The 24,849-nt window shown below is 35.8% G+C and overlaps 1 protein-coding gene and 1 pseudogene across 2 annotated transcripts; one reads left to right on the forward strand and one right to left on the reverse strand.

The window, feature by feature from the left end:
• Positions 1-1,761: 1,761 nt before the first annotated feature.
• Positions 1,762-13,549, forward strand: LOC114255769 (signal recognition particle subunit SRP54 2-like; annotated as a pseudogene). Its single transcript, XR_014357038.1, has 9 exons — positions 1,762-2,129; positions 8,746-8,845; positions 9,164-9,317; positions 10,798-10,948; positions 11,029-11,176; positions 11,979-12,080; positions 12,217-12,374; positions 12,770-12,884; positions 13,079-13,549. The product of XR_014357038.1 is annotated as a signal recognition particle subunit SRP54 2-like (transcript).
• Positions 13,550-14,092: 543 nt separating this feature from the next.
• LOC114255768 (Phox (PX) domain-containing protein) lies at positions 14,093-24,646 on the reverse strand. The gene is made up of 10 exons (XM_028195291.2): positions 24,129-24,646; positions 20,298-20,408; positions 19,617-19,715; positions 19,301-19,387; positions 17,630-17,738; positions 16,791-17,461; positions 15,844-16,008; positions 15,521-15,763; positions 14,967-15,185; positions 14,093-14,463 (listed from the first exon to the last, which is right to left on the reverse strand). Exons 1-10 carry the CDS (start codon positions 24,369-24,371, stop codon positions 14,200-14,202), a joined length of 2,211 nt encoding a protein of 736 aa, XP_028051092.2. The 5' UTR covers positions 24,372-24,646; the 3' UTR covers positions 14,093-14,199.
• Positions 24,647-24,849: the final 203 nt, after the last annotated feature.

Here is a 24,849-nt window from a genome sequence, read left to right on the forward strand (position 1 = left end):
ATGTTTATTTGAACTTGTTAAATAATGTTAGGAGAAGCAGATGATTTGAAGGGCAACACAGATACAAAATAAAAACCACATAACATCAATGTTTATTTGAACTGTAGGAAATGTAGATGATTTGAAGGCCAAAATAGAGACAAAATAAAAATCACATAACATTGTCTATAAAAAGTTTGTGAAACAAGTTTACACAGTAAAAAAATAACCAGAAATAAGCAGAAGAATAAGACCACAAGAAGAAATAAGCAGAAGAAGAGAAGAATGGAGGAGCACGAAGGTTGACCGGCCAGATGACCTAAGGGACGACCGGCTCAGCTTCAACCGTTCAAAGAGTTCAGACAGATAAAAAACTATCTCTATACTCGTTTGGACTTCTCAGAAACCATTTCAGAACTCATTTGTACATGCCAAAAGATTGAAGGATATACATACCAGATTAGTGAGAGTTGAATAATTATCACCGGTGATGAAGTGGGTACAGTGACTGAATGTGCAACTCTTTGGTAGTCGTCTGATTCGAGAATAGGTTTGACAAATTTGACCTGTGACAAAAAAAATTAGGAATAAAATTAGGGATGATTCAGAAAATCAGTGACCTGTAAGAAAATATTTGAAACAAATTTGTGATTTATTTGACTTCGATGTCGTCGTTGTTTGGTTGCCCGTAGAATGAATCTTCCACAACGCACAAATTGTAACTCACTTGATTTGTGGGAGATGATATGGGTAGGGAGCAGGTTCACAGACATAATTTATAAAATGGTCTGAGTTCACAATGAACACTACTCGTGACGAATCGTCAGCCCTGATCTTTGAAACAGAGGAAAACGAGTAGATCAGTTCACCTGTATATTTCTTTTTGCACGTGAACCTTTTCAAAGATGATGAACATGGAAGCTTTTCAGAAAAGGAAGAAGATTGAAGACGTTGAAAGTGGAGAAATGAAAAAGAAAGCTGCCAAACGGGAAGTCGAATAGTATTTTGAATGATATGGTGGAATTCTATTTTCAAAGTCGTATCCAAACGTGAAGCGGGAGTGATAGGGTAGAAATGTAAGTTGAAAACACAACCAAATAAAGCCTAAATTTTGACGTGTGAGTTATTCTCTTAAAGTTGTTATTATCTTTGAGATCATCGGATTACCTCTTGTGCACATACTTTTCGGCTTGTGAAGAGTATAAACTAACGTAGGCCCATACTAAGCCCACAATTTGGTCTCCACCCCCTAACCCTAATCCTAGCAATCTTAGAGTGCAACTCGAGCGGGTTCAGTCAGATTAGAAAGTTGTTCAAACCTAATCCAAGTGGTGTTGAGACCTATCTAGGCCCGCTCAGGTTCAAATTGTAACCTGAGATTGCTTGTCCAAGTCCGACTCGAGTTAAACCCGAATTGTCTGAGTTGTCCGAATTGTAAATGAATTTTATTTATTTATTTATATTTTTTTTACAGTTACATTATTAAAATTTAATACCATCAAAACAAATAATTTATATAATGTAAGAGAGATGTCGCTATAATAACCTTTACAATTTATGAGTAAAAAAAAAAAAGATTTTATATTATTTGTATATATAATATATATTCAATATGATTTAATAATCTAAATTATTTTAATATTATGTAATAGTTAATAATTTATATATATATTATATATCTATATATGTATAATTCAGATTTCAAATTGCTTGAACTATTTGACGCCTTTGTTTAACCCGTCCAAATTTAATTCAAGTTTTTAAATTTTTGCCAAAACTCATCCTGAATTTAAAAATACGTCCTTCAAAAAAATTCGGACAATCCCAAATCAAAGAAATTCGATCGATCGATCGATCAATATTCCGCAGATTCCATTTAGAATTCTCTGCAGAGATTGTTGTTGAGACAATAGATCAAAATGGTGTTGGCACAGTTAGGGGATAGTATATCGCGTGCTCTCCAGCAGATGAGCAATGCGACGATCATCGACGAGAAGGTACTCAACGAATGCCTCGACGAAATCACTCGGGCTCTCCTTCAAGCCGATGTTCAGTTCAAGCTCGTCCGCGATATGCAGACCAATATTAAGAAGATCGTCAATCTCGACGATCTCGCTGCTGGACACAACAAGCGTAAGATCATTCAACAGGTATTTGCTTTTAATGTTCTTTTTGCTTGCTATGAAATTTTTGAAAGAAAATTGGCAATGAAGTTTTGAATTCATGGTTCATGTTATTTGGTTTCTAGATAAAATTAAATTGAAATTGGCTGAACGATTTGAATTAGGATCAGCCAAGTGGAGGATATTGTACTCTTGAGGATGTAGGGTTTTATTGAACCAGTTTTGAATTATTTTTGCAGGTTTTATGCGCCGCGGATGTATATGAATTGGTGAACTAGTATTCTAGCTGCCTTTAGAGTGTGTTTTGTGGTAGGGAATTGGTGGCAAATTGAACTGGAGATTAGGTTAGTTCGAACTGTAGAACCAGGACAGTTCCTTATGAAAATTAATGCTTTTTTTTACTTCAATTGTTATCCCTTTTATGACGGTCTACATCTGTAATGGCCACTTCACTCGCCAAGCAAAAAAAGTTCTGTTACGATTAGCCAGTAGTAGGCACCAAAACATGACCACCGAGTATAGAGTTTGATTAACAGTTGGTTTTTTACTTTATGTCACTTGATGAGTTTTAAAAATTCTTTATTTGAAAGTAAGCCCTGGATTTCTTGGAAATTTAATTGCTGCTTGTGCTAATTTTTTCCAATCACCAAGTGGGTGCACCCTAATTGAAAAGGCAGACCTATATCATCTATACATAAAAAATGCTCACAGGTCTCTACAAAATACGTAAAGCGGTTCAATGTTGGATCAGCCACACCCAAGGTTCTGAAAAACGGTTGCGGTCACCGTAACGGTGGCGGTGACGCGGTTGCGGTTGCGGGGTGTAAAGGCCATAACGTAACGGTTGTGGTAACTGGAGCCGTGATTTTTTTTATTTTTCGCACAATTTGAAAAAAATTTACCGATATGCACATTTTTTTTCCATAATCATATTTATTGGGTTTTAAAATAAATATTGATCAGTTTTTGTAAATTTTTAAGTTTGATCCAATATATTTTGTATTTTTAAATCACTATAAACTAAGTTTTTTACATTTTATTTTAATAATTAATAATTTTATATTATACAAAAAATCAATCACTAACTATTATATATAAGATAAACAATGACAAAAGTAAAAGAATAAATAAAAGTTTAAATATATATATATATATATTTTAATCAAGTAAAGTAGATCATGACCACACTTATTATTATTATTTTCAAACAATATATAAATAGACACACACAAACAAAATGGTTGAGTGATAGCAGCTGAATACAGTAGCATAGGTCTTATATCTTCAACAAATCAATAACCTATTCTTCATCTTCCCTCTTCTCTCTCTCTATCTCTTGCTCCTCCATCTTCCCTCTTCTCTCTTTATCTCTCTTCCCTCATTTTCAATTTTTTTTTTTTTTTTTTTGCGTGTTTTTTTGAAAGAAGCAATTCAGAACCGTTACGTAACGATGCGTAACAGGCTGTTACGGCACCGTTACGACCGCTATAGCGCCCGCTACGACCGACACACCTGTGAATCTCAATCACACTGCAAAAGCGGCTGTAACGGGTGGCAGCAACCACCACAACCGTTACGTAACAGCGTTACGTAACGGTTGCGGCCGCTTTTTAAAACCTTGGCCACACCCGAGAACCAACTATACAAATAGGATAGTAATCTACTCTTTAATCTAAAGTTAAGCTCTTTACTTTCTTCAAAAGTTCTACTATTGCTCTCATGACACACAATTCACATTGATGCCAAAGTAACCAAGCACTACACCTACAAGGGTGGAGAAGTTCCCCCAGCTTACAAGGGAAAACCCACATCATATCAAACAAAATAAGGATGAATTGCAGTTTGCATCACTTCCCAATGAATAAGAGATAACTCATTGACTTCCCGTCCTTACACATACAACATCAATTAACATAAATTTTTATTTGTCTAATCAAATTGTCAGTAGTCAAAATCTTCCTATGCGCACTACAGTCCACAAAAAAAATGCAAAAGTAGAAGGAGCTTTTCTCCCCCACAGCCCTTCCAAGGAAAATTATTATCCCTCTTACCTGACAAAACCTCATAGTAAGACTTCGTCTCAAAACAACTGATCTTTGACTTCATCCATGTAATAGCATCCCCAATACAAGGGATAGCATAAAGATGCCCCAAAAGCTCAAGTAGCTCTGCCATCTTTGAATCATTCAAATATTTTGTGAGACCAATATCTCCAAAATTATTATTGCCATTTGCCTTAAGATATTGACTAATAGTTGTGTCTTTATTGATGGCAACGTAAGCAATATCACATGCTCCCCCTTTCGCACCACAAGTTGAATACGCCTAAACGGAAATATCTCAACAGCTACAAAGGCCCTTCCACAAAACCAAGCTATAAGGCATAACAATCTCCTCTAGCACCTAACCATACTTGTATGGGACATTAATTGTCTATGTAGCATCATTGCCATTGCCATAACACAAGACATGCGTATGACACTACTTGGACAACAACTTGGTGTTTTGGAAAATAGTATTATTGCTTGACATTGTGAATTTAAAAAAAGTAGGGAGGCTTGTTTTAATATTTATATTATATTGTATAAGAAAATAGCTACAATGGAATTAATTATCTAAATAGTAGAATTTAGAATTGTAAAATGTGTAGCTCTTGAAATGTTGCATGCAACTATAGTTACTTTCTTGTTATAGTGTTTTTATCTGTATCTTTATTATCATTATTATCGTTCTTCTTGTTATTTTTATGTTTTTTTCTATTTTAAATGTGTCCATTGCATACTTCACTTTGTCTTGGTCATATGCTCATGTGTATGATGTGGTCCTTTGAAATTATTTTAGAACACATTGATGGTGTCAGTTGCATTCTAGAAAATGCCCAACATCGCTCTTGGTAACATATAGGAAGTCTCTAAGAAGTAACCATGAAGCAATGTTATCAATCCCATTTTGGCTGGTGAAGAAAAATGGTATAGGAGCCAATTTCGTTCAGTTTGATTTTTAGACTATTCTAGTCCTTTTTAGGCATACCATATTTATCCAAATTTTAGTCGTGTTAGCTTGCCATCTAGAACAAGGTGAGAAATCACCTCGAAGATTGATATTCAAATATATATACATACATACATACGTATATAGTGGGAGAAATGGAAGAGGAGAGATAAGTTGTTGTTCAATTGCAAAGACACGTAAGCCGAATCAAAATTAGAAAGTGAATGACATGAGTGTATGTATGTATATATTATACATGTACGCACATACATACATATAGAGAGAGAAATGGAAGAGAGAGGGATCAGAAGGGACCTTGACAATTCTTCGTGGAAAAAGTGTGTGTGTGTGTGTGTGTGTGTGAGAGAGAGAGAGAGAGAGAGAGAGATAAAGTCACCCCAAAAGATGATGGAATTATTTACTACCCAACGTGTGTCCCCAACGTGTCCCTAAAAACAAATTAATTAAATGGGACACGTGACGTGACGTGTCCCATACTTGTCCAACACCGCTACAACACTTGTATTTGAGTGTCGGTGCTTCATATCATAACTAAGAAGTGTTAAACGTGGTTCTGAGAGCGATGTTATTTTGAGTGTGATGATTAATTTAGGAACTGTAGAAAATTTAATGTATAAAGAGAAATAGAGAATTGTATTATTGATTGATATGTTTATATTCCTGTCTATTACAAATGGTTCCTTATATAGATGTAGGTGTAGTGGAGTAGGTGGTGGTAGGTGAGGAGTAGGTGAGTGTGTGGTAGGTGATAGTGGAATAAAATATGAGTGAGTGGGTCTTCAAGTCTGCCAAAAGGAAGATGCTTATCACAGAGCATTATTGATTGCACCAGACAATAACAAGATGTGCAATTTGGGTATTTGCTTGATGAAGCAAGGGAGAATTGCCGAAGCGAAGGAGACTCTTCGGAGAGTAAAACCAGCAGCCATGGATGGCCCAAGAGGTGTGGACTCCCACCTCAAGGCCTATGAGAGGGCACAGCAAATGCTTCGAGATTTATGGTATTGAGATGAAACCCAATAATAGTTGGCATACACAGATGGATCAATGTCAGTCATGCTGTCAAGCGTACTCTTCCCGTCTTCTAGAAGTTTCTTGCACTCCTTTTGGCTGCCTTTCTCAAGCTGCAAGGTAGCTATTTGCATCTTAATGTAAAGGATTGGTTCCTCAATGTGCATTTCTCTAGTAGCAAGAAGCTTTTCAATCACACCTTCAAGATAACCAATGGAAGCTTCTTTCCCTGGGTACTGCCGAGCTCTGGGTGGGTACTGTGAAGGGAATTCAGGTATTGCAGAGCGGCCATTGCTGATGAACCCCAAAATGAGAGAGAGGAGAGATGTGTTGAGGTCCGGCGGGCGGCCAAGGCGAGACTGCCGCCCGCCGGTGAAGCAAAATTACTAGCTTCTTAACCTTGCTCTGATACCATGTAGAAAATTTAATGTATAAAGAGAAATAGAGAATTGTATTATTGATTGATATGTTTATATTCCTGTCTATTACAAATGGTTCCTTATATAGATGTAGGTGTAGTGGAGTAGGTGGTGGTAGGTGAGGAGTAGGTGAGTGTAGTAGGTAAGTGTGTGGTAGGTGATGGTAAATTTTAACAGCCCCCCGCAAACTCAAGGGGGATAGGAACTAACCAACTTGAGTTTGGAGAGAGTAACAAAACAAGAAAATACATAAAAATAAAAGAGGATAGGTGACACTGTATGGTCGTGTCAGACCATTGGTGAAGACACTGGATGGTGGTGTCATAACGTTGTAGAGGACACGGTATGGGGGTGTCAGAACGTTGTAGAGGACACTGTATGGGGGTGTCATACCGATGTAGAAGACAGTTTATGGGGTCATGTCGGACCGTTGTAGCAGACACTGTTGTGACAGTTGTTGTGACAGTTTACGGAGTCTTGCTGGACTCTTGTAGAAACTAACCGGAATCAATGTCGGGACAGTTTACAGAGTCTTGTCGGACCCTTGTAGAAACTAACCGGATTCAATGTCGGGACAGTTTACAGAGTTTTGTCGGACCCATGAAGGAGCTAACCGGAATCAATGTCGGGACAGTTTACAGAGTCTTGTCGGACCCTTAAAAAGTCGCACCCTCAAAAGGTGTGCCCAATCTTTCAAAAGGCGTGCTATCAAAAGGCGTGCCCAATCCATAAAAAGGCGTGCCATCAAAAGGCGTGCCCATGTTTTCAAAAGGCGTGCCATCAAAAGGCGTGCCCAATCCATAAAAAGGCGTGCCATCAAAAGGTGCGCCAGACATGCGGCGATGCACGTGATCGACAGAACGCGTGTCGGCCTCTTTGTCATGGTCTTTATAAACCGAAGCGGAGGCTGAGGCTTGGAAGCAGAGACAAAAACCTGCTAGAAAAACTCTGAAACACTCTTCGTTTTTCTGAGAGAGATTTCTGAGAGAGATACTCTGTAACACTCTGTTTTCCAGAAAATGGCTTCGTCTTCCCGTGGTCTGCTCACTCTCTTTCCAGACCTTAACGAGTCAACAAGAGAGATAACTGGTGCGGGGGCCAGTGAACCTCAACCATGCGCCCCAGGGTTTGCTCCGTTGAACTTTCCTATGCGGTCTGTGGAGCAAAAAATGACAGTGCAAACTGACATTGAAGCCAATCAGTATACTTTGAAGTCCTGTGTGGAGACGATGACGGCAGTCACAAACTTGTCGCACCGGCTGCAGAGTAGGACAAATGAGGTGCAGCATTTAAACGGCCAACTGGCTCTGCTCCAGTGCATGTATAAGGATGCGCGAGCAGAGATAAGTGTGCTGAAGGCGGAAAACAAGGAGCTGAAGCGGAAGGCCACCGTGATGTTCCGATTTGGGGGGCCGCCATATGCTGCAGTGGAGGAGCAGGGAGTAGTGATCATGCCCAGTGGAGTGGGAAACACGGAGGCAACACCGGCAAGGGCCGCCCAGGACGGAGGCAAGAAGAAGAGACCGGCGGCAGAGTAGAGAAGAAAAATCCCACTGTGCCGATTTGTGTTGGTTTGGTTTTGTTTTTGTTGTGTTTTTTTTTTTTTTTTTTTTTTTGGTGGAAAATGGTGATCGGGGTGAGTCCCGACATGAAAAACTCTGAAACAGGAACTTTCTTTTAATCTAAGATTTTGCTTTTAATCTTCATTTTTAATTTTTAGTTTGGGGTTTAAGTTAACATGGACTTTATAGGTGTTGAGTGTGAGTATATGTCTAAGTGCTGGATTCATTAAATGGACAAGGCTAAATTTCATGTTTCTTTTATTTATTTATGATAAATGTTGTATACGAACTAACATAGAGTTTTTTATGCACAAAATTAGAGTCTTATATTTATCAACAAAAAAATAAAAACAGTGTCTTATGCGTAGTTTCATAATAAATTCTACTAGTTAAATATGTTTCTTTTGTGCATATCCAACTAGATGTGTTGGACACATATACCATACTTTAACCTTCGTGACATGTTGGACACATATTCTATACCCTTGCCCAACCATATAATGTCCAACAGGGGTAATTAACAAATTTAGAAGAGTCCATGTAACATAGTTTTGGAGTCATTGTTAGATCACTATCTAGGTTTTGTTTTCTCTCTTATTATGTTGTTGTACTATTGTAAGTGGGTTTCTTTTCTTCTAGGCTATTTTTAACAAGCTTTGCAAAATGTTGGATCCTGGGAAGCCATTTTTCACACCAAAGAAGGGGAAAGGAAGTGTAGTCATGTTTGTTGGTTTGCAAGGTATCTTGATTTTCTCAGATGATGCTGGATTTTATTACTTTATTTTGTGTTGTGTTTGACCTCCTTAGTATCTTATTTTGAGCAAGATGGTATGTCTACGACCTTGATTATTTTTACTTCTTATTATTTAACCCCCAAAAAAGAAGAGATTTTATGTACCTCCTGTCAAAGATATCCTTATATTTGGATCTATTAAAAATATTTGTCATTTATCAGCAATGTACTCTAAGTTCACTTTTGGTTAATCCCTTGGTTGGCTTTGCCTTTTATTCTATTCAGTCAATTAATGCAGGTTTAACTGTTTTTGAATAATTTCATGGTCTGGGAAAACCACCACGTGTACAAAATATGCATATTACCACCAGAAGAAGGGGTGGAAACCAGCTCTGGTGTGCGCAGATACATTCAGAGCTGGTGCTTTTGATCAGTTGAAGCAGAATGCCACTAAAGCTACAATTCCTTTTTATGGAAGGTACTTTTTTGTTGTAATTTATTGGTTGCCAATGCCATTGTATGTGTTTTGAGAAGGTTGATAAAGTTTTAATGTCAGAATGATGCAAAATGTGTCGGATAGTGCAGAACTTAGTTTTGTTTTAAAAAAGAAAAACAGGTTAGCAAAAATATGGTAAGAAGATAAATTGAGAGGAAGAAAAGGAAAAGGATGGTGGTTGTGTAAGAGAAGGTTAACCTCAGATAATTTCTGTGGCTACATGAATCTAAAAAATGAGGAACTGCAGAAATGCCGCTAACAATGACTTACTCTTGGTGGATATGCCAATCATGTCTGGTTTGCATGAATTTTTATTTAAGTAATGATATGCACAGTTTTCATGAAACAGCCAATTAGTGACAATTAATGTTATGCCTTCACTTATGTGTCCATACATGTTACTTATGTGTCCATATATGTTATACCATCGCGAACTATATTAATCTCTAAGAAAGCAACCATGTGATTGGCTACTTCCATGAGGTTAATGTTATTCTAATGGACATGCAATGAGCTACATTAACCTCATCAATCTAAAGGGACGGGATTTGTTTGAAGAATCTGATGTTTTGTACATAATGAGGCAGGTTCATGCTTATAGTAAATTCCATAAACTTGTTACCTGTCAATTCGACGATCATAGTGGTTTTGCCCAATTTGACAATGTTTTCATGTAATTGGCGATGGATGTTCATATTCATTTGTCATTTGTCATTTGGACGATGGAAAACCTAGTTTGTCCATGAGTCTGCGAGTACTTTTCAAATGAAAAAAAATTTAAAGAGTCCTGAGTTTGACTAGGTTAACTGTAACAAAGTTAGCAAGCATAGGCAGAAATATGGATTTAGTATTTGACTTCCAGATTTTTTCAGGGGAGGTCCCTCTTCGAAGGGTTATGTTGTTGCTGAAGGATGAAGTTGGCTTATCATTCGTAAATAATAGGGCAATTGAGGTTTTATGAGTTTTTTCTCTTAAGTGGGTTAAAGCTGTTGAGTCACCAATTGCTTCAAAAGCTTAAGCCATTAAGAAATGAGCCCAACAATGTATATCAATCTATTCAACAAGACTTAACATAGTATCAGAGATTAGGAAATAGGCCCAACAATGTATATTAATCTATTCAACAAAAGCAAGGTGTGGAACAGCTTTAGCCTTTGCTTTGGATACATATATTTGTATATATAGATATATAGATATATGTACTCATGTATGTAAACATTGCCAATTAATCTGTCATATTTTTCATTGAAACAAAAGTGTTCTTTTTTTGGGTTTTCATTTGTCTAGATGAACCCTTAGATATTTGTGCAAAACTTGTAGACATGTTCCTTTGTGAATCTTCTGTGATGCTTGTAGGTTATGAAATTCAGTGCTTCTAAACTTCAGAAGCCAAATTGTCTTCATTATTGGGTAATAAATTTACCACTCAAAGCTCATTGTAACATGTGCTTTTCGTTGACAGCTATATGGAGTCGGATCCTGTTAAAATTGCAGTTGAAGGCGTAGAAAGATTCAAGAAGGAAAATTGTGATCTTATAATTGTTGATACCAGTGGACGTCACAAACAAGAAGCTGCTCTCTTTGAAGAAATGCGTCAAGTTTCTGAAGCAACAGTATCGTTTTGTTACTCTGTGCTGCACTATGTTGTTGCTGTTGATTAGGGTTGCTAATATCTTCTCTTTGAATCTTCCAGAAACCAGATCTTCTTATATTTGTTATGGATAGCAGTATTGGTCAAGCTTTATTTGATCAAGCCCCAGCATTCAAGCAAAGTGTTGCAGTTGGAGCTGTGATTGTTACTAAGATGGATGGTCATGCAAAGGGTGGCGGTTCTTTGAGTGCGTAAGTTCTTAATGCTATATGCTTCTGGCATTCTCTCTATATTAGGCTAAAAAGCTTTTTTACATCATCCTCTCTATTTATATATTTCTGGGTGGTTTGGGGGTTTGATTTGGTTGAAGAGATGGTTGAGAGAGACTATTATATTTGCATTTTGAAATAAATCATGCAACCCAACCATGTTAGACATTTTTATAACCTAAACTATCGTTGAACACATATACATTGAATATCCTGAAGTTCAAACAAGACATCCGTGGTTGAATATTCAGTTAGATATATGCAAATTTCAAACATAGGCACCGTGAACACCAAACCTTGTAGTTTCAGCTATGGCCTCATGTAATTTGAGAGAGGCAGATTTTGTGAAACCTAGTTAATAAAGGCAAAATTTTAAGGAACAAGATATATCTCTGAAAATCTAGCAATACACTCATTTAAGCATAAAGCCACGTAACCTTGTAAGTTGATTTATAATTCTTTGATTATTTCATTCAAGTTTAATTTGTTCTTTAGGAAATTTTTTCTTCTTTTTTATTTTTTATTTTTTATTTTTTCACCCTTCTCTTTTTGTGCAAGTCCTCCAGGACATTGGCCCTCAGCAAAGTGCCTTGGTAATTGTTCTGAGATAATGACAAACTTTTTTAAAAATGGATTGTGTGATGGAAATTATGAATTTTGAAAACTTTTATGTCGTCCTTACAAGTTACATCATTTTTGATATTTTAACAAAAATGCATTGAAATAAAACATCACAGGTTTGTTTGTTTACTGACATTTTGATTATTTGGTACTTTTTATATACAGTTGCTGCAACAAAAAGTCCTGTAATATTTATTGGAACCAGAGAGCATATGGATGAGTTTGAAGTTTTTGATGTTAAACCATTTGTCAGCTGCCTTTTAGGTTAGCATTGCCTCCTTTCCATCACGATGCCTTTTTTTTTTTTTACATTGTTCTTTATTGGCCATTTCAGGTTACTACTCTTATCTGAAATGCTTATGAGTATTTTGACTCTGTTTTTTACTTGAATGTCAACCAGGCATGGGTGACTGGTCTGGATTCATGGACAAAATCCACGAAGTTGTACCTATGGATCAACAGCCTGAGCTTCTGCAAAACCTCTCAGAAGGAAAATTCACCTTGAGGATTATGTATGAGCAATTTCAAAGCATACTAAAAATGGGTCCTATTAGCCAGGTTTGTTAGTTAACTATTTGTTTCATTGAAGCTTGGTAAAAAATGCCCTCCACTGTCATGTTCAAAGTGACATGACGATGCTGCTTTTGATGAATTATCACATTCAGAGCATCAAATGATTGTAGTTGAAGAGTGACGTGTTTAAAATATCATTTGGGCTTTAATTCAAATTCTTTAAATGGCTCAATTGCTTGTCATTTTGACGGATTTATTCACCTGATTTTTGTTTTCATGTTTATATTTGAATCTCCCATTCCATGTTTTCTTGTTGCAGAGGCATAATTCATTATCAATTCACTGTTATTCTGTGTAGGTAGAAGAAGGATTCATGTAGTCGATCCTATTTGATGGGACTTAAGGCTAGGCTTGGTTTGGTTTGGTGTTGTTCTGTGTAGGTCTTTTCAATGCTTCCTTGATTTAGTGCAGAGTTAATGGCAAAAGGTCAAGAAAAGGAAAGTCAGGCAAAGACCAAATGTTACATGACCATGATGGATTCAATGACTAATGAAGGCAAGTGACGCTTTTTGATGTGGTCCAATATTGTGTTTTTTTTTTTTTTTTTTTTGGGGGGGGGGGGGGGGGGGGGTGATTAAAGTAGTGCCTTGGGGATTTACTTGAATTCAACTTTAACATGGTCCAACAAACCTATGTTTGTCTTGGGGAATAGTGTATTAAACCATTATTCTGACTCACTTATGTTGCAGAGTTTGATAGTTCAAACCCAAAGTTGATGAATGAATCAAGGATCGTGCGGATTGCAAGGGGATCTGGACGGCACATTAGAGAAGTGATGGAAATGTTGGAAGAGTACAAGTGACTCGCCAAGGGTTTGAGCAAAATGAAGGGTCTTAAGATTCCTAAAAAGGCAGAAATGAGTGCTCTATCGCGAAACATGAACGCGCAACATATGAGGAAAGTACTTCCCTCACAGATGCTGCAACAGATTGGTGGGATGGGTGGGTTACAAACCTTGATGAAGCAAATGGGTTCTAGTAAAGACATGATGGGGATGTTTGGAGGTGGAGATAAGTAGTGCTATACAACTAATGCCAATAGCAATCCCAACCAATTGTCAAGTACAGTTTTAGGCATTGGTTGGCAGGAACAAAAAGAGCAGCCCAAATAAAGAGCCCTTTGTTTTGCCAGTGATTTTTATTTGTTGAAGGGTTCATTTCATTGTTATTTTTCACCTGATAGGATAACATTTGTAAAATTTGATATAAGCAATCAATTTTTTTCGGTTTTTATACGTATTCAGCAAAGTTCATTAACCAAAGAACTGGGATGAGTTTCAGGTCATAATTTACACACGGACTTTTAGGTTAACCTTTTTCTGTTTACAAAAAATATGGAACAAATGTTTTTTTCCTTTCTGGTAAAAAGTCAAATTAACAGCCTGTTTCGTGTACACAATTTTAAAATAAATGAAAATGAAGGTGAATGTCCACAAGGGAGGGAGGAGACTGAAGTTTTGTTTTGAAAACAAATGAATATATATATATACATATATTTTCCATTTCTAAAAAATTGAAAAGTTTAAAGGTCCTAAAAAAGTTGCCAAACAAAGCCACCATTTATATATTTTTTCTAGGTGATTAACCATAATCGAGTGTTGTAATTGTCCGGTCCGGATTTCCTCTCATTATATTCTGCTCAGTAAATCTATTTCATATATCCAACTTCTTTTGTTTGGCCGTCATGTGGGTAAGTTGAAGTGGTTCTTAAAATAATTTATATGTTTTATTAGAATTGGAAATACAAAATACATCTATTATTTGAAGGGTAATGATCTCAAAGATCCTATACAACATTATTAACCACATCATCATCTTTCCAAGAACTTGCTAAGAACAGTTTTTCGTGAAGGGGCTTCTTCTTCATCCTCATCATCATCTTTCTCAGATTTGTCAGGTGTATTCAGAGCGCAGCGCATAACAGAATTAACCTGTTTCCTCAAACTGGCATTGTCAATGAAAACATCTGTCAGCATCTTCCTTAATTCATCATCTGTTGCACTCGTGTTTCCGCCATTGCTATTGTGAGTCGCAGCTGCAACAGCATTTTCAACGTCTTGTGCAAGTAGCTGTGCCTGTTTGATGTTAACAGGAAAAATATTAAATATGTTTAACACCTATATCAGTAGTCAGAGCTATTGGGGTGCATATATATGTATCAAGAGAGAACCTTTGGAATTTGAATGTGTCCCCTCCAAACCCAACAACCGACCAATCGAATTCCAAAAGAATACATCAAAAAAACAAGTGATACTGCATTTTATCATGTACTTGTAACACCAATAAGAAGAAAGTAATTCATGGAAAAATTGTAGAACTCTTATGATGGACAATAGGGACATAGAGGAGCACAAAAGCACAAGTTTCTCATTTTAAATAAACCATATAACACCTCTCCTAATAGAGGTTGGTGATTCAAGTCCCCCTCCCTTATCTTGTAATATTATGATGTTTTTGTTAAAAAAATAAATAAATAAATAAAAAATTCAACACCAAAGACAAAATTGGAAATCTGAGAAATGATTATAATTGAGAAATTTAGAAGGAAAAAAATAAATAAATCAGGAATGAAAGATACCTCAGCAACAAGAAGACCAATCCGATTATCAGAGGTCGTCAACAGATCTATAGCATCAGATGTTGAGGAAGAATCCACAATCAATTTATCTTCTTCCTCAATCAGGAAATTAACACTGCATTCTTCAAGCCGACAGCGAAGGATTTCACATTCATGCAGCAATTTTGCATTAGCGGCATTTGAATGTTCCCATCTTTTCTTCTCCTTGTGTAGAACCCTCTGAAATAAACATGCATTTACAGCAGAATCTATTAAGTGAAAAAGATTAAGCTAGCTCTTCAAGAAACAAATACACAGATATAAACAAACAATTAAACGAGGAAAAATCATAAATCTTTTCTTCTAGATAAAGTATATACAAAGAAGAAATTGAGAGCTCTGAGATCTGAAAATATAATGAAAAGTGAAATAAAAATCAAAGATTGGGTCAAGATCAGAAAATTTCCTCATTTTCAACTTCCTAATGGATCAGCTAATTTTCCAAGAAAGAACTGTCATCATTAAAAAACAATAAAGAGTGAAAATAAGCAAGCCTTGGCTAAGTAAAAAGCTACCTCGACTTCTAATTTTTCTTTCATCAATCTGCTAAGCTCCTGCTTCAATTCTGACTGAGAACTTCGAAGAGATTTCACCTCTTTCACAAGTAGTTTAACATCTGCTTTTGATTTCAACTCTAGGTCTTCGTTATGTTTTTGCAAGTTCTCAATCTGCTCCCTGGCATTATCCAACTCTTGCTGCAACTTTTTATTCTCCTGAATGATGGATGCCTTTGCTGACTCCACATTCAACTTTTCATCCTAAAATGTACATACATATCATTCAATATCCCACATGGAGATTTAACAAATGTTGACATGACAACCACAAATATATATACCTGTTCAGACTTCAACTTCAACTCAGTCTCTATACACTTTCTCCGCAATTCCTCCACATCCCATTGCGTTTGAGTAGATCTTTCCCTTTCAATTAGAATAGCTTGTTGCAGGTTTTCTTTACTACTATGCTTAGTAGTTTCAAGGTCAACTTCCAAGTCTTTGACCTGCAAGAGACAATGCTAATAAGTTGGTGCTACAGTATGATAATCTTATCATCATGCAAAAGTGGCTTCTGTAGAAGCCAACAATATCATTTATATAGCTGTAGGAAAAGAATTGTACTTTTGTCAAGAAGAACTCAGCCAGTGTCTGAATACAAGCGTATCAAGCAATGCTTAAATCTAAAATTAATTCACAGTGTCTGAAGAATCATTCACCAAACATTCATCACGTTTTGAAAGGTCTTTCCAGGAAGCTCTCTTTTTTCTTTTTTTTTTGACAAGCATGATTTCATTTAAATGAGGCACTGGAAAGGTCTTGTTATGATGTACTTCTTCAAGATGCCCTTCCTAGAAGTGAAAGCCATGCCAAACAATGCCATTGCTTGTAAAATCAGGTTGAAAAAAATTAAAATGCTGAAGGTCAACTCCTCAAAGTCCGTTCGTTCAGTGAATAAATCATCTAGATGCCCCCGACAAGCATGAAAAGCGTTTGACATAGCTAAACCAAGACAATGACAATTTACGACTTTAACCTGAGAACCAGTGTCTTTGCATTTGTTTGTATGGCTACTTTATAGATACATTAACATTTTTAGTTTAATAGCTTTTAGAAGCTAATTTAAGCACAGATATTATACTTTGGCACTTTTCCGTTTGTTGCCACTGGTTAAGAATCCATTCTGATTCATATGAACTATAGAGGATTAAATAACTGAAAAACAAAGACAGTTTCAATATTGAACATGTACACTCGTCATGAAACATAGACTAGTTTTAGGAAATACCTTTGTTGTAAGGTATTGTCTTACAGCAAGCTCTTGATTTAATCTTGCTATAAGATCTTCCATGTCTGTTTTTGCTGTAGCTAGTCTTCGCTGCATGGTTGTAAGAACCCTGTTCATTTTATTGCGTTCTTCTGATGGAAGAGCAACTAATAAGTCCCTAGCAAATTGTAAATCAGAATTGGCAAGAGTGTCCATGGTTCTTGAAATTTCAGCACCTTCAGGAAGGTTAAGGGAGTTGTCACCAAGTGAACTTGCCACCCCCAAATTTGAATTTTCACTAGCTCTTACAGAACTTACATCACTTCCAACACTATCTGTCGACAATCTCCGAAGATGGCTACCTAGTTTCCGATTCTCTGTTTTACAGAAAGGCTCCATTTCATCCTTGTCCATAATACTGTTTTCATATTCTGAATGCTTTGGGCGCCAAGAAAGCTTTTCTTGGTCAGATGTTTTATTTTCCACGCCAAGTTCAGAGTAGTTATCTGTTCCATGCCTTGGTGTTCCAAGCTCAGATATTTCGCAAGCTGAATCATTACCATAATCTGAAGCAATTGACGAATTACCAGCAACCAAAGAAACATCTGAGTTGGATTGCAATTGATATGTTAGAACCACACCAGCAGCAGAAGAATTTGCATCTACACATTGCTGATTTGAATCATAGAAGGCTGAAAAGTATCACAATACCCAAAAAGAACATCTTAGTTTGATGGCATTTATAACAGATTATATATATTTTATTTTTTCAAAGTCGTTGCAAATTGCTTCAGAACATCTCTTGATATATTCTGTGGAAGTTCAACACAAAACATTGTGAAGAAGTGGGAGACACGTACATGACCTTGCAGCAGCTTCTAGCTCAAGAAAGATGGCCACTGGAGCACTTCTTGACAAATCAATGTCTGATAGTAGTTTCTCTATCCAATCCTCTAAGGAACACCTTCGCTGTAATGAAAGTAACCATTTCAAGACAGATTATTATGCCTATTTTTATGAATTACAAATTTGGAAGAGGTGTTATTAAGAAAGAATTTGCAATTTTGGCAACAGTAATTTAATAATAAACACTGATTGCCAACAAATACTCAATTGAACCAACCCACTTATGCCTTGGTACCTAGCAACTTACTGCGCATATCCTCTTTATTTTTATTTTTTTTATTTTTTCCTTCTGTACAGCTCTAAATAAGGCAGGATATACCTTAAATTGTCAATCTCTATGTCTCATACTCAGCCCCTCACACAAGATTTCCTCTAATATTCCAAGGATAACCATGACGGTGTGTATTGCATTGACTATACATTTATGTACAGTGACACAGGTTTAAGGACTTGGAACAAAGTTTAAAGTCACCAACTTGAATCAATCAGCTATTTGTAATCAGATGATTTTATTTTTTTTGGATAAATAAATCAGATGATTTTTACATACAATGGCCAAACATCACATTAAAATAAAAATTACAAAAAAGAAGTAAAAAAAAAGAAAAAAGAAAAAAGAATCAGACAAGCCCAAGTTTATATAAACAGTTTCCAAATGATTACAGAGACCTGCAGGCATTACCAGACATGCACAAGTATTATATGCCAGTCTACAACAAACTTAGAAATTAGAGATAGTAGAAAGGGTGCATCAACAACATATCCCTCAGCCACCGAAGATCAGTTAATTGCATTGGAATGCCACATCCTAGTGGATCCCATGTCAACCAAGGTGCATTAATGTGTGTCCATTTGCAAACATCAGTACCAAACAAACAATTCCTTTGCATATGCTTCCCAACATGTGGAATCTCCCAATATCATTCGGCTCAATAAAATGAATAATTTGCCAGGCCATATTCTGGTGGCCCCACACAAACAGAGTGCATGACATACCACCTTTGAGTGAAACTATGGAGCACTGTACAACATTTAAAGAGAGAAATTGCTTTCCAGTATGTTCACATCAGCATCAGCAAATTGTCAATCTATGAACTGCTAACAATAAAGAAATCGTTTCATTTTCTGTTTATTTTCATATAGAGATCTCTTCCAGCTCTTTATAAGTGTGATCCTGACTTGCATTGAGATTTAATCTAACTAAATAGGGATTTGAAAGCTCCAGATTTAAAGAGTCGCAAGAAATATTTTAAGGTTTGTAGAAATATAGGAAGCCTAGGGATTCATTCCTAAATTCAAGGATAATCATCTTTTTGACTTGGCTATAGGTAAAATATAAGCTTTATGTGGTCCCAAAGTAAACATATTCACGAAAACATACACTGACAAGAAATCAACTTCCATTGCCAGTGATTTTGCATTATACAGAAGCATACATGTATTTAAAGAGGAACAGAAACACTTAAGCAATTCAAAGTAATCAACATCATTCAATGCCATCACAATGAAATCTAAAGGGTAGAAAGGATATGGTAAATTCCAGAATAATTCTTAAATGATAACAGCAATCAAGCAAATTATAAAAATACTCGTCAGAAAAACAAAGAAATTCGAAAGTTATCTACCTCTTCCAAAAGTGTCCTACTTTTGCTTTTCAAAAGCCTCTTTGGAGGAGCTGGGGGCAAATTTTTCTTGGGAAATGCTGTTTTCAGCTGAAAAGAAAGGCAGTCAATAAAAATAAGGATTTCCTTACACCACTTTGATCAAATGAGATGAAAAGCGACTGTCAAAGCATTAAATTTGACAAACCACCAAAATGTTACAATAATAAATTACAAATTTTAGTTTAGTTACATTTAAAATTAAAGGAATGGAAATTATCAACAATAAGTCTCTGGATAATCCTCCTAGAAGATTTTAGAAAGAAATTTAAAAACTTACTTCAGAAAATAGCTTCAAGAAATCACTAAATCTACGTAGTATTCCTTGAGTCGTAGTGTTCCCTACTGGTGATTGTATACCAATTTGAACCCTGTAAAACTGTTTCTTGTGAATGTTAACAAAGGAAATAACAAATTAATCAAATATGTATAAGCCCAGTACATAAACTTAAGCATGAGCCTAACTTCTCACAATTGGGTACACCAAGAGCTTACCATCAATAAAAACTAAGTACAGCAGGTATGTTATCATCAGAGACTTGCAAAAACTAATCACTGATGCCTACTACTGCCACTACCCACACCCACCACTAAAAAATAAATCTCATAAAGGTGAAATAATCTCTCATAGAGATCAGACAATTCAAACATTGGTTGTAATTTACAATATACATATATATATATATATATATATATTTGATAAATTGGTTGTAATTTACAATATAATACTTTTATAACCTTGACACATTTGTATTATTCAGATCTAATAAAAAGATATATCCTTGTTGGCAATATTCTTATATTTGTTGTATGGTTGTGGCTGTATTGGACTTTCTTTCATAGTTAAATGTCCAATTTGATGTAAGTTCTCATGATATTTGTATCTATCTCATTCATACTGACTGACAAACAAATAATAATCACATAAATCCTCAATTGAGAAAATAAACAAAATGTATACCACTGCAGGATCTGATCCTTTTGATTTTGGCCGGATAATCCAAGAAGGAATTGTGACACAGTAACTCCATCCAGAGCGAGGATCATGCGGCCATATCGAGTCCCGACCATCCTACAATGTAAAAAACGGAACTATTATAAAGACAATGAAATGAATAGTGCAGCAAGTACAAATATCGGACCTACCAATCAAATCAAGCGACACACTTCACAACTACCATATAGCTGCAAACCTAAACTAGGCTTAACAAAAAGAGGAAAATTTATTGAACCAATACAAACATCACAAGAACTTCTAGTCATGCCAAAACAAACGATATATGTATATATATATAAAAGCTCCACTATGCTCATGTAAGATTCTTAGGCATGTGATAACGCAATTAGCAACAAAAGGACGGGTAAAACCGTTGCCCAAGTGTTTTATGATCAAAAGGAGAAGAAAAACAGAAATTGCATGCATATAAAGAAATTCCATCCTCTTTTGTACAGCTCCATTGTTCTCTCTCCATTTACACATAGTAAGACTCGCACCCTAATCTGGGATAGTTCAGAGAATATATTTAGTATAATTTATATAATATTGTTATTTGCGCAACTCTTCTATACATGAGGCATACCAATGACCAATAGGAAGAAGTGTACTACATGGCAATATAGATTATTGTGGCCAAAAGAGGCTATATGGGCTGGTGAGTGAGCTTATTGAAAAGTATGGTAATCATCGAAAAGGCAGTGGGTCACCAAAAGTGTAACTGAAAATTAAGGAGAACCAATCAGTGTGTTTGGTTTGAGTTTTCTGGATTAAGTTTTTTAAAAGTTGAGTTTTTTAAAAATTGAGTTTTTTGTTTTTCGTGATTTTTTGTTTTTAGTGAATATTTTTAAAATTTTAAGCATTTTTTTTTACTTTTTTAGATATACCTTACTTAGGTGTATCAAAAAAGTAAAAAATTTATGAAAAAATATTTTTAAAAATTAACAAATACATAAAAATACGAAAAATATACTAAATTTTCATATTTTTTTGTATTTTTGGTATTTATTGAATTTTTAAAAGATTTTTTTCGCAAAAATTATACTTTTATGTGTATTTATGTTAAGTGTGTCTAAAAATTAAAAAAATTCAGTAAAAACAAAAAAAATATAGAAAACAAGAAAGTAGAATTTTCTGAAAACTGTTTTCAGAAAAACAAAACCAAACAAGCTAAATAGTGTTCCTGTCCGTATCCATGCCTCTTTGGAAATAGAAGTCTATAATGGAGGACCAAAGTCTTTACGACTGAAAATTAAGGAGATGAAGGCGGAAGTGTGGTTTGCGTAACTTTTGCTTATAACTTACGAGGCAAAACAATAATAGTAGAATGATCATCTTCTCTTACCACATTTTATCTACCATTTGATGAGCTACACTCACAATGACATTCATGTGGGGCCCATTATAGTAATTAACATCTAACTAATGTGTGTACACCGCATCAGATGGTAGATATATAATATGGAAAAGGAAGATAGTCATCATAGCATTTCTCGAGGCAAAAATAGCTTATATAAGTTGGGAGGGGGGGAAATCTGATTATTCAAAAAAAAAATTGATAAATAAAATTGCAATAAATTCTCAATTGACGATGGCTAAAACAATTGTACATGTTTGCACTATTGATTTTATTTATTAGTCTTGAAACAACCTGTTTTAGTCTTGGGCCCTCGACAATGACAGTACTCTTTAAGTAGGTTAACTTAGCTTACTTTTTATGAAAAAGAAGAGTACAAAATAAGAGATACACATTTAAATTGGCCAAAATTGAAGGATGTTGTTTGACAATAGAGGCTTTAAACCCTCCAGAGATAGGTAAACCATATATCTTGCTCTAATGCAAAGGTATCTTGATTCACTGCTTCATGCCTACTTCTTAGTGATTTTTTTTTCTTACTTAGACTAAACAAAGAAAGGAATTAACGAGGGCCAAATATAAAGACTTGTGAAGGTGCTCATGCAAGCATCAATATGCTCCACAATATAAATAAATAAATAAATAAGAAAACCCAAAATATATAACCCAATCTATGAGTGCCCATATATGCATGAAGTCAAAGCTCAATTTTCTCTTTTTTTTCTGGGTTGCTTGATGTTTAGTCCCATTGATATAGGGCTAAACTTGGAAGTATGTATTTTAGCCTCCAAAAGATATCCAATTAAAGGAACTTTTATTTTCTTTCTATTCACTTTATAGATCCCTCCATCTCTCTCTATATTCGTGTGGATGTGTAAATATCTTATATAGTCATAATGCGTTTTCTTATCCTTTGGAATTGTGTAACTTGAAGATTGGATTGAGAGTTCCCACATTCCAAGGCTAGATACTTGGCTCTTTCCAAGTTGGGTTGTAATGTGTGAGGGGATAGAGAGGCAAGAGCTTTGCAGAAAAAATGGGAGCTAAAGTGAAAAGGATAATGTAAAAGAGAGGGTTCTAGGATTTGAGCGGGGGGCACCTACACTCCGCACTCCTCTAGGTCTAAAGTGGCTCCTCCACTGATTGGTAGTGGAGGCGAAATCCTCAAATGCATTAGAGGATTGAAATAGTGTTAGGCATGCTCCTCAAGTATACAAGTGTGCATAGCATTCCACGTGTCTTTGTCATGATTTAGAGTTGTTTTCGTGCAGAGGTTTCTTTCTCTAAGGGTTTAAGACTAATCAAAGTGAAAGTCCCTTCAGTGAGAAGAGAATGGGGAAAGCCATCTTGACAAATCCTTTATCTCTAGCCACCCGCGAGAATAATGAGGTCACTCAAGCATCTTGTTATTGCAAAACCAACCCTAGGGAAGTTCCTAGGCCCCAACTCACCTAGGCTAGTTTAGGAGGATTAAGGTGACTTTAGGAAATCAAGTGCTAGACAAAAAGGAAGTATGCTAGATTGGAAAATCCACTAGGGCCGAGCTGAGGAGGTTCGAGCATACTTGAATATAAAATTCAAAAATAAAAAAATACTATACGATCAATAATTGTTCCATTAATCATGCCCCTAAAAATCCTAATGAAATAGCCCCTTAGTTTTGTCTATCTTTCAATAATGTTGTATGTGGTGTCCATTATTATTCAATATGCAGTCATGTATATTTACTATACATCTTTTAATGTGTGACCACTCATCTCCATTCATATTTGTCTACATTTCCCCCTCAAACTCGTGAAAATTTTGGACCAATTTCTGTGTCAGTTCTAAAGTCAAGTTTTTATTAATTCATTTCTACCTTATTAACCTTGAGCTTGTGAGTTCGAACCTGAGAATAACCACTTTGTGCAATTATAGCCAAATATTAGGGTTGTATCCAATCTAACAATCTCCATCTAATGGGGACTAAATTGAGTGTTGTTATATATATATATACACACACACACGAAAGAAATAGGAAACAAATGAAGCTTTATAGGCTAAGAAGCTCTACGAAACATAACCGGAAGGCAAGATCAAACCCTATCGGCCTGCAGTCTTGAACCTTCAAGAAAAGTATTAGCAGGGCAAAATCTAATGTCACTGTCAAACGGCCGCTTATGGGCTAGTAAGAAATGAAGGTTGGGCATTAAAAAGTCCTCAATCACATTTTTTTTCTTTTAAACTTAAATTGGGTATAGACAAAATCCTATAATCCTATTGTTGTCACAATTAAGATGTGTAAATTTCAAAAAACACACACATAATCTAGGATGAAAGCAAGTAGGACAAAGCAACATGAACTGAAAATCAAGAAACCCTACAAACAATATCTATACCACAAATGAAAACATCATACAAACATCAAAATTGAAACAATAAAAATGAAATCAAAGCAATACCCATTTGCGAGGAGGAGGGCTCCAGTCCATGCCGAAGGGAAGAGGGGAAGTTCCATCGTGGCGGTGCCTGGGAGGAGTCGAAGGCTTCTTAGGCTTCACCGGCGTTCCATCATCGTCGTAATCGTCGACAAACGTTGCAAAATGTGCCGATAAATAAGGCGAAGAGCGAGATAGAGATCCGATGATCGTCGGATCGGACAAGCCGAAATCGTAAATACCATGATCGAGTCCATACATATTCATCTTCGATTCGAATTTGGTTGCTTACGTTGGATTTGAAGACGACAATTCGATAATTTCTATGAATGATTTAGCAGTTGTGAATCATACAGTGAAGAAGTTTTGATCCAGAACATGAATTGGTAAAAAGATTCGCACGAAACTGAAGTGAATTTTTAAGACGAAGTCATCTTCTTGCAAAACATGCGTCGCCTCGTGGAACATGTGTCATCTGTGGTGTGGCTAAACAAAAGTTCTAGAGAAATTTATTTGAAATTTATTTTATTCTATTTTAATATAATATTTAAAATGTTTTATGATCAATTTTATCTATATACATATTTTTAAGGGTCCTGCTTAAGTGTGCAACCCCCTTAAGGTTACACATATGCAACCCAATTGTTAACTGTTAGATTATAATAATTGATCAAGACCATTGAATTGTTTAATCGTGAAAAAGTTGAAACTGGGGCAACCGGTTAATGCTTGTATTTGCATGATT

The sequence above is a fragment of the Camellia sinensis genome, chromosome 15 (genome assembly GCF_055761805.1).
Source record: "Camellia sinensis isolate YWXY chromosome 15, ASM5576180v1, whole genome shotgun sequence".
In the NCBI taxonomy this organism is placed as follows: Eukaryota; Viridiplantae; Streptophyta; class Magnoliopsida; order Ericales; family Theaceae; genus Camellia; species Camellia sinensis.